The sequence below is a fragment of the Hirundo rustica genome, chromosome 3, assembly GCF_015227805.2.
Source record: "Hirundo rustica isolate bHirRus1 chromosome 3, bHirRus1.pri.v3, whole genome shotgun sequence".
In the NCBI taxonomy this organism is placed as follows: Eukaryota; Metazoa; Chordata; class Aves; order Passeriformes; family Hirundinidae; genus Hirundo; species Hirundo rustica.
Window position 1 is genome coordinate 96,625,140 of NC_053452.1, and position 15,877 is coordinate 96,641,016.

Genomic DNA, 15,877 nt, shown 5'->3' on the forward strand with positions numbered 1-15,877 from the left:
AAGAAAAGTAGTATTTTCCATATGAATAAAGATTTAGTTTGAACTGAAATGCTTTATTCTTTGACTTTTTTTGGTCCCATTTTATTTGTCATGTGAATATGTTTACATTTGCTTGGACAGTTTTGGTCACCACAGTATAAGAAAGATAAACTATTAGAAGGTGTCCAAAGGAGGGCCACAAAGATGGGGAAGGGCCTTGAGGGGAAGCTGTATGAGGAACAGCTGAGGTCACTGGGTCTGTTCATCCTGGAGGAGACTGAGGGAAGACCTCACTGCAGTTACAGCTTCTTGTGAGGGAAGGAGGAAGGGCAGACCCTGATCTGTGGTCACCCGTGGCAAGACCTGAGGGAATGGCCTGAAGCTGTGTCAGGGGAGGTTTAGGTTGGATATTAGAAAAAGATTCTTCACCCAGAGGGTGGTTGGGCACTGGAACAGCTCCCCAGGGAAGTGGCCACAGCACCAAGCATGACAGAGCTCAAGAAGCATTTGGACAGTGCTCTTGGGCACGTGGTATGACTCTTGGAGATGGTCCTGTGCAGGGACAGGAGTTGGACTCAGTGATCCCTGTGGGTCCCTTCCAACTCAGCTGATTCTGTGATGTTACTTGCATCATTGTAGAGTATAGCTAAGGAAATGATAGCAATGTTTGCCCAAACACTGTGAATCATGTCATCTTGCAGCATCCTAGATTTAAAGTGTCACACACTACCCTTAAAGTGGCAAGAATTCATTGTTTTCAACAACTAAAAATATTTTGCTTTATTGGTATTTTTTTTGTTTAAAATGATGTGGAGCAATTTGTGTGTTTGGTTTTTTTTTTTAACTTATTGGTTGTTGTGAAAGCTTGGGCAGAGCAGCATTCTTTCCCTGAAGATTTCACCAGGTACTTCTAGAGTGGAGGACCTGAAATGCTTTTGCACACACTGGCCCCATAACAAGGTGAGATCTGCACAACCTGGCCTGGGACATGTGGAGGAGCATCCACTGCTTCCAGTGGAGCAGCTGCAGAAGGAAGTTTATTGTCAGTCTCTCATTCTTCCACTCGTCTGCTGGCTTTGTGGTTGTCTGCACAGACTTAGCAGGGAACATTTAGGCGAGATGTTTCTTGCCATAGTGCCTGAAGCAGCTAAACCAGAAAATTTCATTCATACAAGTTATATTCTTAGAGGAGGAAAAAAAAAGCTGTATTGAGACACCTCTGACTAGACACAGGTGGGTCAGGTGCACAGCTAGGCAGGTGAAGGAAAATGGAAGGACCTGCATTTCCAGACCCCAGGCAGAAAAGGACCCCGTCAAATTTTGAGCATAGATGTTCCTGTAGCCCAAATGAATTCAGCCTGGCATCTGTCTCAATTTCTGAAACTTTTTAAAATGCTTGTTATTGTATGGGGAAACTGTAGGTCGTGTGCAATCTGAAAACATGAATGTGCATATTATTTAGCTGTTTCTTGCATATCCAAACCTTCCATGCTAATTTGGGTTGGTTTGTTTGATCCTTTTCCTCTGAGTGCCTGCTACTTTGTTTCTGATGTATCTGGAAAATGAAACCAGTACTGTGAAGAAAAGTAATTTCCTAAAAGGCTTATCACCAGTGAAAGCTGGCAAAGTGTGTGTATCATTAGATACCATCAGTCTCAAAAATTTCTTGTAGCATGACTGGTTTATACTGTACAAGACAGGGAATCAAACATACAGGCAAAAAAGCCAGTTTAGAAGTCAAAAGGAGAGAATTAAGTGCCAACAGAATCATAGCAGAAAATAATGCTGCTTCTGTAGTTACAAAGAAATAAAGAGTATTTATTGTCTCTAGTGATAAATAAAAAAAAGGAATAAAATAATAAAAAATAAATAATAATAAATATTATAAATAAAAATAGGAATATAAATAATGGAAATTTATATGAAATATATAATAGTAAACAAAGTGTAGGGAGATGATGATGGTTTTTCACATGGTATCTACTGACTGTTTTTACTGGTAATGAAAAAAGACATACCTGCTCTGTACGTGGGAAGAATTTTTTCCTATTCTGTGTCTAGCAATTACTAAAAGATGCAGTAATATTCTCATAAGAAAGTGAGAATATTATTTTCAAGGCCATTACAATTTGGTGAAAGCTTGGCTGTCATTTAAATTTTTATGCTTTTGAGACCCAAATAACACTACTGGAAGGTTAATTTTGAACTCTGAGTTTGCTATTGGAAAAGAAAAATTATTATTCTTTGTGTAGAAAAGTGCACAGCTGTGTTTTCTGAGATTGGTTTGTCCACATCTGAAAATAATCATGTTATATCTTGCTTTCTAGTTGCTCCAGCTCCATGTACTGAGTTTAAGTAATTTTTCAGAGAATTGTCCTGTTTAGTTATTTGAGATTGTATAGTAAAATATACCAGATTTGATACAGAAATATTCCTATAAATTAGCAATATCTTTTGGCTTTTTTTATCTTGTACCTTTTTCCTTGAAACCCCAAATGCTGTGGTGTTGACCATCTTCTTTGTCTAGGAGTCTTGGATCCTCTACAAGGTTACTCTGCTAAATTCTTCTGGTATTTGAGGGATGGAGGAAACACTGGTGTGTGTGTGTTTGTGCTGGAGAAACGAGGGGAGACTAATGTATCCCGACACCAAGTACTGTACTTGACGTATTATTTTTTTTCTGCTACAGCTTTCTAATATGAAAGATAATTCATATTAATTATTCTTTGATATTTTGTACTTGTAGTCTGTTGGCTTTTTAGGAGGAGTGTCACACATGCAAAGACATCCTGATTACATGAAGACCCACTCTTTGGTGTTTCTCTCATGACCAACACCCCCCTTTTAGGCTGAAATGCCTTCAGTTTAGGTAGTGCCTGTAAACAGTTTATCTTTTGAACATTTGGACAGAAACTTGGCAACCAACATTTGATAGGACAAAAAAAGGAAAACAAGTCAAGCATCACTTCCCATTAGGAAGTAAACCATTGTTTGATGGGATGAAGCACAAGATTCCCAGAAGTCATACTACAGATAAGAGTAAATCTGCACGTAAGGTTATTTTGAAAATTAGACATTTCATGAAAAAGATGAGTGCTCTTTTTTTTTCATTTTGTAAACTAACCCTGAAGTGCAGTATCTGCACAGCATGGCTGCCTCGGTGCTCCCTGCCCGAGAGCAAGTGTGACCTGACCAAACCATTGTGGCCAGGGTGAGTGGCAGCTGAGGCCACAGTGCAAGATCTGAGCTCCTGAGCTGTGCAGTGAGGACTGGATGCACTGGGCACGGGCAAGGGTTTGCAAGACCAGGGAAGGAGCTGATGTTCTGGCACCGAGGAATGGAGCACACTATAAAGAGAAGTAAGAACTCCAGAATATCTGGGAACGTTCATATAACTGTTCATACCAATATTTACTATTAGACCAGGGTTTTGCTCTTAGAGAATCAGAACTAACACATGTCTAGTCTTTTTTCCTGGTGGTTTTTCATGGTGTTCCTATTCAAGTCCAGGACTTTCAATTTTGATGAATAACAGAAAATAACATCCCCTGTGCACAGGGACAAAAAGCAAATTCCATTTGTTTGCAGCATTGGTGTTCTTCAGCTTGCAGCAAACACTTCTCCAGATCCATTGCATACTACTATGCCTATAAATTGGACTTAGTTGAAGAAAAATGTAGAAGGCGAGTGCAGGTGGCAGAAGAAACAGGATCAGCAGAAGGCCTATGGGCAGCTTGCAGCAAGAGCTTAAGTGGTGGTCAGATTAATCTACTGAAGTGAGGGGGCTGAACTAGGCCATGGAGCAACCCTTACCCTGGTTAGTGGTGGTCTGACTTCTGCCCAGTGGCTGCTTAAACATGGTGGGGCTTCCATGTAAGAGCAGGGGGAAGGACACAGGGAGCACAGGATCAGGCCGTACACTGTAGAGCTGTGTAAGGAAAAATAGCAGAGGTGCAGCCTGGGACATGCAACTGCAGGAGTTGTTGCATTATGGTCAAGCGTATCTGGTTCTAGTGAAAATGCTGCCAAAGTATTGCTTTTATAAATTCACCAAGTTCCAAAGGGATACCATTGAGTTCAGATGGGGAGTGCAGGTTTGCAGCTTTAAATGGGGCTAAAACTAATGGCTGTGCCTAAGAGAATAATGGGGACCAAAACATTGGGAAGAGGTGCTCTCAGCATGCAGAACCTTGTTCTGTATCTAAGCATTATGTGGGAATGATAACTGACTTTAGCAAAGAAATGGTTCTTCCATTACTGTTTTGCTATAAATACTACAGAAAAATAGCATTCAAGTGGGAAGAGCATATAAAAATCAAGTAAGTAAATTTTGGAATTAAGTGGCGGCTGTTGGTGTAGACCTTGAAAGTTGTTAGAAAAACTTTCAGCTGAAGGCACAATGACTGTAAAGTGCAACAAATATAAAACTGAAAATGTTTTATTCATATTTGTAGAATATACACATAAAAGTGCAGGAAACAAGCTTTACCAGCATGCCTGACAGGCAGAGGGACAGGTCTGTGTGTGGCACAGAGGGAATTGAGAGAAAGAAACCCACCCTTACTCTCATGTCTCGTGTTCTAATCCACTTATCTGTCATGTTCTTCACTAGAGACATTTTAAGCATTAAAGGTAACCCTCATCCTACTGAACATTGTAGGAATTTTTTCTGGGAATTTTGTTCCAGTGTCTCTGAGCCTTGCAGATGAAAGTTTATAAATACTGCAAGTGAACAGCATAATTAGCTGTTTCAATATTCTCAACTCTAATTTAACAACTGTCTCCAAACATTTGATATTGATTTATTTAATGCAGGTATCTTTCTGACAGTTCAAGCAGCTTTAGTTGTACATTAAGGGTCTAGCCTTTCTGTAAGTTCTTTGCAAATGGAGCTGTAAATATGCTAATTTGTGCACCATGAAATCCAAAATGTTGTGCTACTGTTCCCCATTCCACCCTCTCCTTCCTGCTAGCCCTCATTGCTTCGGCCTTCTGGACTGCAAAAAGGCCACTGTCTTTTCATGCTAGTCTTAGTGGAGAACTCATGGTTTGAGCTTGGTGTTTTCTTGAAGTTCAGCTTCTTCCTTCTCCTAAAGCAACAGGGATTGGGGATCCCATCTCAGGGGTGGGGAATGGGGGGAAAGAAAGAGCAAGGTCCCACTCCTCTGTTTTTTGCAGATAAGAGCCTCAGTCCTGCTGGACATCCAAGGAGAAAGGCTCACACAGTGCTCTTGGAGAAGGACCATGGCAGAGTGTCTTTTCCCAGAAATAGGTGAACAAAATTGTTGGGAGAGAATGTAATAAAAAAGGCCATGAGTCTATCAGAGGCAGGTTTGGGAGGCAATGACTGGGGAGTGAGAAGGGAGACCTTGTTTTTCAAAACTGTGATTTCAAGCTCCTTGTAGACTATGGCAGAGAATGTCCGGATTGCCTTTGAACTGCTAGTCTCACGACTACCATTCACTAGAAGCCAAATCACCCAGGATTGGGAAGTGACCATGCAGGGGCCACAGTTAAAACATGATTTCCTGCCTTTGCCACTGCAGAATCTGTCTGTAAGGAGATCCAGGTTTGGGGACAAAAGCTGTGGAGCAAAAGAAACTGCTGCTGTAGAGATTTAGCACACATTTTAAGGCACCCCTTCTGCTGAAGGGGAGAGCACCTGCCTTTCCTCCTGGGACAGCAGTACACAGGAGGCCAAAGAGCAGAGGTTTCATGTTAAGGCACAACCCTTCTCATCCTTACAGTGTTTTAGGTTACAGGAAAATGCTGGAGTAAAAGAAAAGGAGATGAATTCAGGCTGCCAAAATATGTTCTGTGCTTCAGATGAGGTATGAACAAGATTGTTATCCTAAAGATAAAATCCTTTCCCTGCTCTTTATGTGATTTAAATTAAACTCAACAGACCAACACAAAAACCCCAACACCACCAGCACTATTACCAAAATCACAGCCTTAGCTTTTTTGCTTAAGTAAAACAATTGAAAGTTATTTTCTTATGCAGCTGATGACTTTACAACCCATAGTCACTCTTAACTTCTTACTTGCCTGGTCTAAGTAATGCCTTCACTAAATATTTGAGTTTGTGGAACTGTTCCCAAAGGTCAGTTTTGCCAGTGTTAAAAGCTTGCAACACTGCTTATGACAATGTGATTCCGCACTCAAGAGTTTTAGATTTTTTTTAAAAAGAGTCCTGAACTGAAATGCTTCTGAGTGCAGCTGTGCACATCCCTTCTCCTGCCTCTTTTTTTTTTTTTTTAATCCAGAAGAAATGTTCAAAAAGCCCCCGTACTGCCTTTGGGGCCTGGGAGGCCAAGTTGAACATGAGCCAAGCAATATGCCCTTGACACAAATAAGGTTAGCGGGGACCTACTGCAGGGAGTCAAGTGAAGGGTCATAAAGAGGATAAAGGTGTAAAGAAAAGAAGATGACTGGAGCATCTGTACTGTGAAAAAAGCTGAACTGGAACTGTTCAACCTGGAGAAGGTAAGGCTCAGGGGGATCTCATCATCTAGCAATACCTGAAGGGAGGGTGGAAGGAGGAGCAAGCCAGGCTCTTGTCCATGGGCACTGAAAGGACCAGAGGCAAGAGGCACAAATTTGAACAGAGGAGGTGTTATCTGAACAACAGGAAATGCTGTTAATGTGAGGGTAACCAAACATCAGCAGAGGTTGCCCAGAGAGGCTGTAGAGTCTTTGTCCTTGGAGACAGTCAAACGCCATTTGGACACAGTTTTGGACAAAGTCCTAGACAACCAGCTATAGCTAACTGTGCTTCAGCTGGGTCCCTTCCACCCTCAACCAACCTGTGAGAGTAGAATGAAGTCTCTTCAATACACGGCAGAGTCCTGCTTTTGTCACCTTAGCTCCTGCTCCACCCTGGTAATCCTAAATGGATATCCACATATCTCTAAACTTAACCTTCAGCCTGTCAAAGGCTTTTTTGCTACTGAAGAAAGAGCAAGACAAGAAAGGGAAAAGGAGAGTAAGCCTGACTGCTGTCACCTGACATTTCTAAGAACATCCTATTAGTTATTACAGATACTGGTTTTTTTCCAAACCTGTCTTAAAATGGCTCATAAGACCTTAAAGTAATTTCCTCCCTCAATTCAGTGGCTAGGAGAGAGGTTTCCTCTCAGATCTCTTAACACTTTTCCCCAGCTGTCACCTTGTTTGTCTTTTCAGCACTGGGCAGCTCTCAGGTCACAGTGTAAGAGCTTTGCCCTCTGTCTGCAGGAGAGATGGTTCTGCACAGTCCCTCAGCCGAGGCCTTCAGCACGAGGGGGAAGAGCTCACAGCAGCAGCATTAAACCAAATGCTGGCTTTAAAACCTTTCAAGCTGTCAGAGAAAGCATCCATATTTTTACAGGAACTTTTATGCAGGGTAGCAAAATTGTAACCATGGTAAAGGAGTGATTAGTGTACGTCAGCCATCACCAGCCACTCTCAGGGTTACTGAGGTCACAGAGACAGGAAAGCATCTGAGCTGTTACAGGAATTAAATAGATGGGCTGCTGGGTCCTTAACAAATTCAGTGGCTACAGCAGGGCTTGGCTGGGAAAGCATGGCTTGCAGCAATGCTCTGAATGAACAGGAATAAGAATGGAGGTCCTTGGATCCACACCTGACCGTTACTATTGCCACAGCCAACATCTGAATTGAAAGAAAGGAAAAAAAAAAAAAAAAATCCACAAAACCCTCTATTGAAAAATCCACAAAAGTCAGCAATTCAATTCAATCACCAAGATTTAAGTTAACATAAAACTATTTCCTAAGGACATAAATATTCTCCTCTTCTTGTGCAGCCTATTAACAGCCCAGCTCAGTTACTACAAAAAGGACTAATACAACAAAGTACTGTAAAGCAATAGCATTAGGACTGCTTGTATGCTTCTCATTCCATTACCAATTACTATAGACAACAGGTTACAGAAAGACCTTACAAAATCCAAATTGATGCATCTCTATGCACCAGAGGATTCTAGGAATAACAGATAAAAAACGTGATTTATTACACTGTACAAAACTGGATTCAGAACAGGCAAGTGCAGAATATGGAACATGATTTATTCTCTCTGTACATTACATATTGTTAAATTTAATTGAAAAATCCAAAACTTCCATAATTTTTCATTTACCTGCTTAAGCCAAGCAATTTATATTGTTCTACAGGATACAACAAAATAGCTTCCTGGAGAATATATCATCTGATTAACTTGGCAGAAGGTGCTCCAGCTCAGACTGATTTTCAGTGTTTTCCACAGTTTGTCAGGTTAGAACCTCAGTTGGTAGCATAGTGTTCTGCCGCTGTACCAGTCTAGAAACAAGAAACTCCGTCCTCATTAAATGTCAATAATGTCTTCTTCTTAGAAGATTAATTAATGCAGTTACACTTGTAGACATTCCAAACAGTATAAATGAAGGCTGTAGCTACCATCAGAAAGATTTCCAGTAGCCCCAGATTGGTCTCATGAGTTCTGCAAGATGTGCTAAGATAGGTTAAATGCTTAACAAAGTTCTTAGGAAAAATAAATATTTTTGCATAACGTATGTATAAAAATTGGTTGATTTCCTTCATTTGTATAGGTTCAACAGCAGATATAACCACAGTTATATTTTTCTCACTAGCTCATAGTAATTAATGCCACCTTCATAATGATGTACTAAGATTCTAAGAGAATACTGGCCTACTCTTTAAAATAGTACAAATTATATGGAAGTGTTTTGAAAACCATGGCTTATAGAAAGAAGGATTAACAAAGAAAAAAACCCTCCTTTGGTCCCTGCAAGAGTATTTAATTCTTCCATGAAATTTTCAAAACTCCCCTACATAATTTTAACCAACTATTAAGGCGTCAAAAGCATGGATTTAAAGTTGAGATTAAACTGGTCTTTCTTGGACTTGAAAAAAAAGTCCACTGGAGATTTCCTGACAACGAAATTTTCTTAATGTTTCTCCTTTCCTCCTCTCTATTCTGCACAAAAGCAATATGCCAAATGATCCTCTCTGATAATCCCCCCCATATATTTTTTTAAACTACAATAAAACATTACATTTAAATATATTGCACAAAAAGCGTAACATATCCTGCCTGACTCTTCACAAAAATGGCCACAAACACAGGAGAACAACTAATGAACATCTCAAAATTTGAAGAGATCAATGAAATGCTGAGGAGATACTGGCATGAGACAGGTGTTTGGATCACTGGCTGTGCAGGGGTGTCCTGTATCCTGAAAAATGAAGGAGAAAAATAAGTAAGTTCTCTTTCCATATTCAGTCTCCCTTCACCCCCAGTTTAGGGGAAAAACAACAACAACAACAACAAACCAACCAAACAACAACAACCAAAAAACCTAACAAGAAAAAAAAAATAAAAAACCCCACCAAACCAAAGAACAATTCTCTCCCTTCTACCAAAACCAGAACCTGAGTTGGAGTGCTTGAAAAAGTATCATCGTCCTTATTTTTTGATAAGCATGACAAAAAGACACCTGCTTTGTTTAACCTAAATTTTAATCGAAACCTGAAGTAATTTACTGCTTTGGGGAAAAGGAGTCCCTTGCTTTGAAAATGATGGGCAGAGATACTTCCTCAAAAAACCTGAACAGTGTGTATGAATTCCCAGTCTTAAAAGCTTTTCCACCCTCCTACATTTTCCCCCAATCTTTTTTTGTCTTTCACTCCCTACCTTTTCCCCAAGTGAAATGAAAGCACTGCCTTAAAACAAAAGTTGGCACCTAGGCAAGGTAGGGATAGAGAAGTTAGACAGGGTGGAAAGGCTCTGTCATTACAAATTCACTAAGCCTGAAGTGGTTTCTTTCCTCTTACAGAAATTTGACCTCAGGAGAACTGTCTGTCTATTTAAGATTCAAATTCTTCTTTAAAAAAAAATTCTGTTTTGCATCTTATTTAAACCCCATAAATGAGGGAAATGCAGAGGTGTAATGAGAAGTTTCCAGACAGTTCAATAGAGAAGTTATACAACTCATCAGTGTTGTTGTAAGGCTCACAAGTGTCCTCACAAGGCTTTAAGGAGTTTCTGTCCCTTTTCCACCAATGTTGGTGAATGCACCATGTGAGGCAAGAAAACTAGAGAAGTACGTGACAAATACATCACAGACTACTATGGACTTCATTGCTTTTGTTTCCATAGGAAATGAAATTACATACAATTCAGTTAATAGAAGGAAAGAGTCTCTAAGTTACTTTTTTCTCACTGCCACATTCTCACCCAAAGTCTTTGCAGCACCAAAGTGCACCAGGTGAAACACATTCTAAATACTGCTTAGCTTTTCCAGTGAAAATTGTTACTCAACAGATTTATTATTTCTGTTTTTCCACTAAGTCTATGGAGGACTACAAGAATACACCAGGTGGTATCTCCTCCTCCCACTCTTTTTGACAATTTCTTTAACATCACATGAAAAACAGCGGTTAGATTCATGACACAGAGGGAAAGACAAACACACATTAAAAAAAAAAAAAAGAGAGAGAATCAGGTAGAACTGCCTATTGGTGGAATCTGCAGATGAGAAAGAACAGATGACCAAGACCAAAATCAGAAGTGTTAACACCTTCATCTTGAGACATCTGCAAGGAAGAGCTGCACCACACCAAAAAACACTCTTAAAGGTAGTTGCTAACAGACTATTATCTTCTCTACCCATTGCCATGTCAATGTCATGTCATTACTTTCCTAGTTTCCAGGAAAAAAACACCACCAGAATTATAATTCTGGGAAACAAGGTAGGGTTTATCCTCTTTTAGTACTTATTTGCACTCCTGAATATTTTAGACTGAGTTTGCAACATGCTGCTTTCTCTGCACATCATTATAAAACCACTTTTGAAAGTTCTACCCAGTCGGGAATTACAGGTGCAATAAAAATCTCAGATCAGTTAATGGTGTTTTTAGTTATTGAAATCAACATAAATTTTGCAGAGAAAAAAGTGAAGAAAAATGACTGAAAAGAATCCCAACTTTCCTGTAATTATGAGCATTCCTCATTTTGAGAGAAATACATTTTCATTGGAATTACATTTAATAAAGTGTTAAAATAATTTAATTTCAATGTTTCAGAGCTAAAACCAGACTTCTTTCAAAGTAAGAAGAGAATTCCCCAGGAAGAGTGTTTACTGGCAAATGTAGCTGTTTTCCTCAAAATTTAGCATAACTAGACACTAAGAAGCTCTGTGTAAGTATTTTCACCATTTCTTCATCCAGAAGGCAATAATATAATTGCTTCCCTTGACTATCCCAAATCACATGAAGCCTGTTTTGGGGAATTTCTTTTCAGAGAAATTCTCCATAAAAGTAAACACAACTACAGCATTCCAAGTGCAATAAAATCAATTTTGGTACCTTTGTATGAAAGTTATCTGAGGTACATGTTACTGCTCTTCAGATTTAAGTACTGAATTAGATACATCAGGGAATGCAGAAGAAAGTTTATAATAACACTGAGTGCAGAGAAACCTATTTCTTAGCAAAATCTTTCTGATCTCACTGATACCTATGCTCATTAGAAAATGAATTATGGTGTCTAGTTTAAATGGCATTAAGGAGAATATGGCAATAACAAAAGACAAAATGATGAAAAGCTGAGATGGGAGGTCATCACTATCTTTATCCAAAAGGGAATAAAAAACAAACTATTCCTGCTGCTAAACTGATGTGCAGAAACAAAAATCAAAACCAAGAGCATCAAACCATTAGAAAGGAACACATTTTTCATTTTGATATTACAGAACAGTCAGCAATGAAAACAGATGAGACACAGGAAATACCTGGAGTAACAAAGCAAGGTGGTAGTCCTTTGAGATCGTGAAGAAGGAAGCAGGAAGGAGAGCCATAAGGTAAAAGAAGCAGAGTTAAGGTTTATTTAAGCAAAGGTTCATAAGCCATTTAGAAGAAGTCTTTTATTCCTGTGGCAAATCAGAAGCAGCTTTGTGAGAACCAAAATCAGCAGAAGTTGCAAGAAGACTAAAACCAAGTGTTATGCAAAGTGATTACACTGTTTTCATAAAGTCCTGGAAACTGAAAGAAGAAAAGGTATTTCAGGTGCTGTGGCCATGTCTGAGATAACTGAAAAATGCTGCTAAGCAAGCTTAGGAAAATAAAAGAACCTGCCACAATTGCAATGGTGCCTAGTGGAACAGAAGAATGAGTATACACAAAAGGACTCACAAAGGCATCACATAATAATTAGTCGTTACTTTTGCACTACTGAAATTATGTGGTTTTTCCAGTTTCATCATGGACGAATCCTGTAGCAAGAAGTAATTTTGAAAACAGACATTCAATATGAAAATTTTCTTATGACTCCCTCCTAACACAGAAGAGTACAAAAGTCACTGTCCTTCCAACAAAGAACTTAGGAGACTCCTAGACTCCTACATATAAATTTACTTTGGTTACAGATTTTAGACAAGTACAGGAATACAAATGCCTCTTCCTGAAAAGCTCTTAAAGACTTCTTAAAAACCCACTATGATTATTATAGCATACTGAAAAGGTGGAAAGTCATTTCTGTGCTTCAACAGTTCAATAGGTAATTCAATTCAGCGGCCATCAGTCCCTTCTTTGAAAAGAACACAAAACAGCTCCAAGAATTCCCTGTGTAGCCCTCTCACACTGTCAGCAATTATATTATATTATCGGTTTTCATAATTGATTATCACAATATCATATATTGCTGAAAATGCTTCTCATCACTAGCTAGGCCTGTGCTTTTGGGCTATTTCAGACCCTTGTGCCTTTGGTTCTTAGAAACTCCTAACTCTCAGCACACTTACTCAAAACTACAATTTACTTGTATCAAGGATGTCCCTTAGTGTAAATAACTTCCCTAAGTAGTCTCATGATTACGCACCACTTCTGTGTCTCCAAAAACATTTTATGGAGAGCAGTCACGCTACGTCTTAGCTTTAACACAGGTGAGTTAAGAGAAATTAATCATTCCCAGTCTTCTTCATGATCTGATCACTTCAGGACTTTTCTTCTCTGCACCTATTCCAATGTTTTGCTTTGATCTTTAATGAAGGAAGAAAAATAAAAATAGATGCCTGATGAAAAAGTGTTTGGTTCTGCCTGAAGTTCTTCTAAATGACTTTGTAAACAAAAGTTGCCTGACTTCTGAATTATACCATTAAAAGAAGAAACAAAATTTTTACATATTATCAGCTATCTGAAGAATACAGTGCTTTCATTTGTTTCAAGATTCAAACACTTGCTACTTTTCCTCTGTAAAGTAACTGATTTCTCTTTTAAAATTTGGATTTGGTGGTAGTGTTTTTGTTGGCTTTTTTGCTTTATTTTGGGTTTGTCTTGCTATGCATTACAGATATAATTATATGTCAAGCACTCATATACATATTTAATTTAACAACTTTTCTAGTCAAGTATGATACTGAAGCTTGAATAAATTGTCAAAGCCTGAAAAAAGTTTTTATTAAGGAATATTTTCACCTAGCAGAAGTTTTATCTAGAATTAATAAAGTATACCTCCTGCCCCTTTGCCCCTGCTTTACTTCTCACCTCTCTTTAGCAAGCTTGGGAAAGGATATAGACACAAGAATCTGAAAATAAGGTACCACTTTTTTCCCCATATAACTGAGTAACCAGCACTACTTGACCCACACTGCACTGTAAAAAGAGGGATAGTATTTCAGATGAACTTGTCCCGGCCAATAAGAGTGCCAATTATGCACAAATCAATTCATTTAATAATCTATTTCAGCCTCATCATCCATTTATTTTCAGACAGAGACAAGGCTTAGATGCCAAGACTAGAGAAGGAATAGTACAATGCAGGCTCACAGAACGATCAGGCCGGGAGGCACCTCCGGAGGTCTCTAGCCCAGCCTCCTGCCCCAAGCAGGCTAAGCTGTGAGATCAGAACAGGTTGCTCTGAGCTTTATTCAGTCAGCTCCTGATCATATCCAAAGATGGAAACTGCACCAGCTCTATGGTCAAACTGTTCCCTCGCTTGGCTGTCCTCATGGCAGGCTCTTATGTCCCCCTGAGGCAGCCATCCCCAGCCTCCCTGATTATGACCCTCACCTGAACTTCTCATCAGTATCTTCCTTGTGCTGGGTAACCCAGATGGTCTAATGAGTGCTGCACTGGGATGATAATGGCTTTCCTCAGCCTGCTGACTGTGCTCTTGTTAAAACAGCCAATCCCAAACATCTGCTCCAGTATTTTTGTGCAGAAGCATGCTAGAGTATGAATCCCACTGGGTGAAATCTACACAGGCCTAGGAGTGCTTAGGAAAGTGAGGATTGAATTAGAACCTTCAGAGAAACTAAAATACATAAATGCACACAGACATGAGGTAGAAATGCAAGTTTGGTTTTAAATAAATAGAGGATTCTTAGTAAATAAGAGACTGAATCTGTAAGTAAGAAAAAGACTTAGTTTCAAGTTCAGTAATATTGTCTTTTGCAAAGTTAAATTCTAGTCATAACAAAAATAATGTAGTCTTGCTAAAAATTCCTAGATAGAACAGATAGAGCTTTATGTGTAGAATTGGTGTAAGAGTTCACAAATATTGTCACACATTAATTTTAACTTAAAATTGGTCCAGCAAGACTGTAGAAAATTTGTGTAAGTACCTGATTGGCTAAAAATAGAATAAAAATGCACTAAGAATGATACACAGAGAGGCTCACAAAACATCACTAATGCCACTGTTGTTGTTGCTTCTGCAGCTGCTACTGATAAAGCGCTTATGGGGCCCAGATTAGGAGTGCTGTCGCTGCTGCTGCTTCTGCTTGGGACTTAGAAACTTTGTTAGAAAGCTTCTGCATACTGCTGCAGACTCTAATAACTTTGCTTTCATGGGACTGATTTAGCCTTTCGGTAATGGACTTTGCTTTTACAACTACCCAGCTTCTAGTCTTCAATGAAGATGTGCCAAAATCTTGACAGAAGCACACAACCAATCTATAACTGCACTGTCACTTTAAGACCTGCCCAAACCTGTAGGATGAGGCAGTCAGCACTGGAATGGTGATCTAGGAGGTACTGCTCATCCATCCAAAGCACCTTTAGAACTTCCTGTGCTATTTCAAAGAATTTAACAGTCCAAAACGAGCCAGCAGTCGATTGGAACAGGTGTCTTGTCACTTCGACAACTATAATCTACTACTGGAATACTACTGCAACCTGCACAGGTTCATTGCCTCTTACTGTCACACCATCTCCAATGCTGAACGTTTAATTCCAAACACATTTAAAGCAATTCATAATATCAGAGACTTGTACTTTCAATTATACTAAGATCAAAATGAGAGAAATTTAGTCTAGAAAGCATTAACTCTACACAGTGAAGGCAGACAACCCAGAGAAATCTGACACCACAAATCCCCATCTAAATGTACTTGTGTATTTACCTTTGAAATTCCCCCTTTCAAAGAGAGGCTTTACCCTACATATTGAGCTGGATGCTAAAGACTCACTCCACTGTAATGAAAGCTCTTAGTCATTCTTGACACAGATCCTTCAGTAAATGCCCAGGCTTTTCAAAGTAGAAGCCAATTCTGGTTCCCTGCTTTCCTACTATTAATTTTGCAAAACATTACTACCTGGAAGGGCTCCTGTGATATGAGAAATTCTCAACTTCAAGATAACATCATTAATGAACACACTATTTCTCGCAGCATTTAGCTTATCCTGCTAAATGGTCTAGGTTTTGTGAAGGAAAATTAAAAAGCCTCACACCAACATACAATTTCTCCTAAAAACCATAGAAAGGTGACACAAGAGCAACTAATTTATGTTAATTAGAATATGAGCAACATGAGTATTTTGCAAGATTTCTCAAACATTTCTTGCTCTTTGCTGTCCACATAACACTACCCATATCTGCTCTTTCAGCTGTAAAATTAAAGA

General features: G+C 39.1%; 1 protein-coding gene across 5 annotated transcripts in view; it reads right to left on the reverse strand.

The window, feature by feature from the left end:
* Window positions 1-7,967: 7,967 nt before the first annotated feature.
* FBXO25 (F-box protein 25) overlaps window positions 7,968-15,877 on the reverse strand; it is a 31,334-nt gene continuing 23,424 nt past the window's right edge. For 3 of the 5 annotated variants that reach the window (XM_040059644.1, XM_040059642.2, XM_040059645.1), the window contains one exon: window positions 7,968-9,213. In XM_040059644.1, the coding sequence (XP_039915578.1) occupies window positions 9,124-9,213 (90 nt within the window). In that variant the 3' untranslated portion in view covers window positions 7,968-9,123. Of the gene's footprint in view, window positions 9,214-11,769; window positions 11,797-15,877 lie in introns of all 5 variants that reach the window. The other 2 variants (XM_040059643.1, XM_040059641.2) reach the window with 1 other exon arrangement.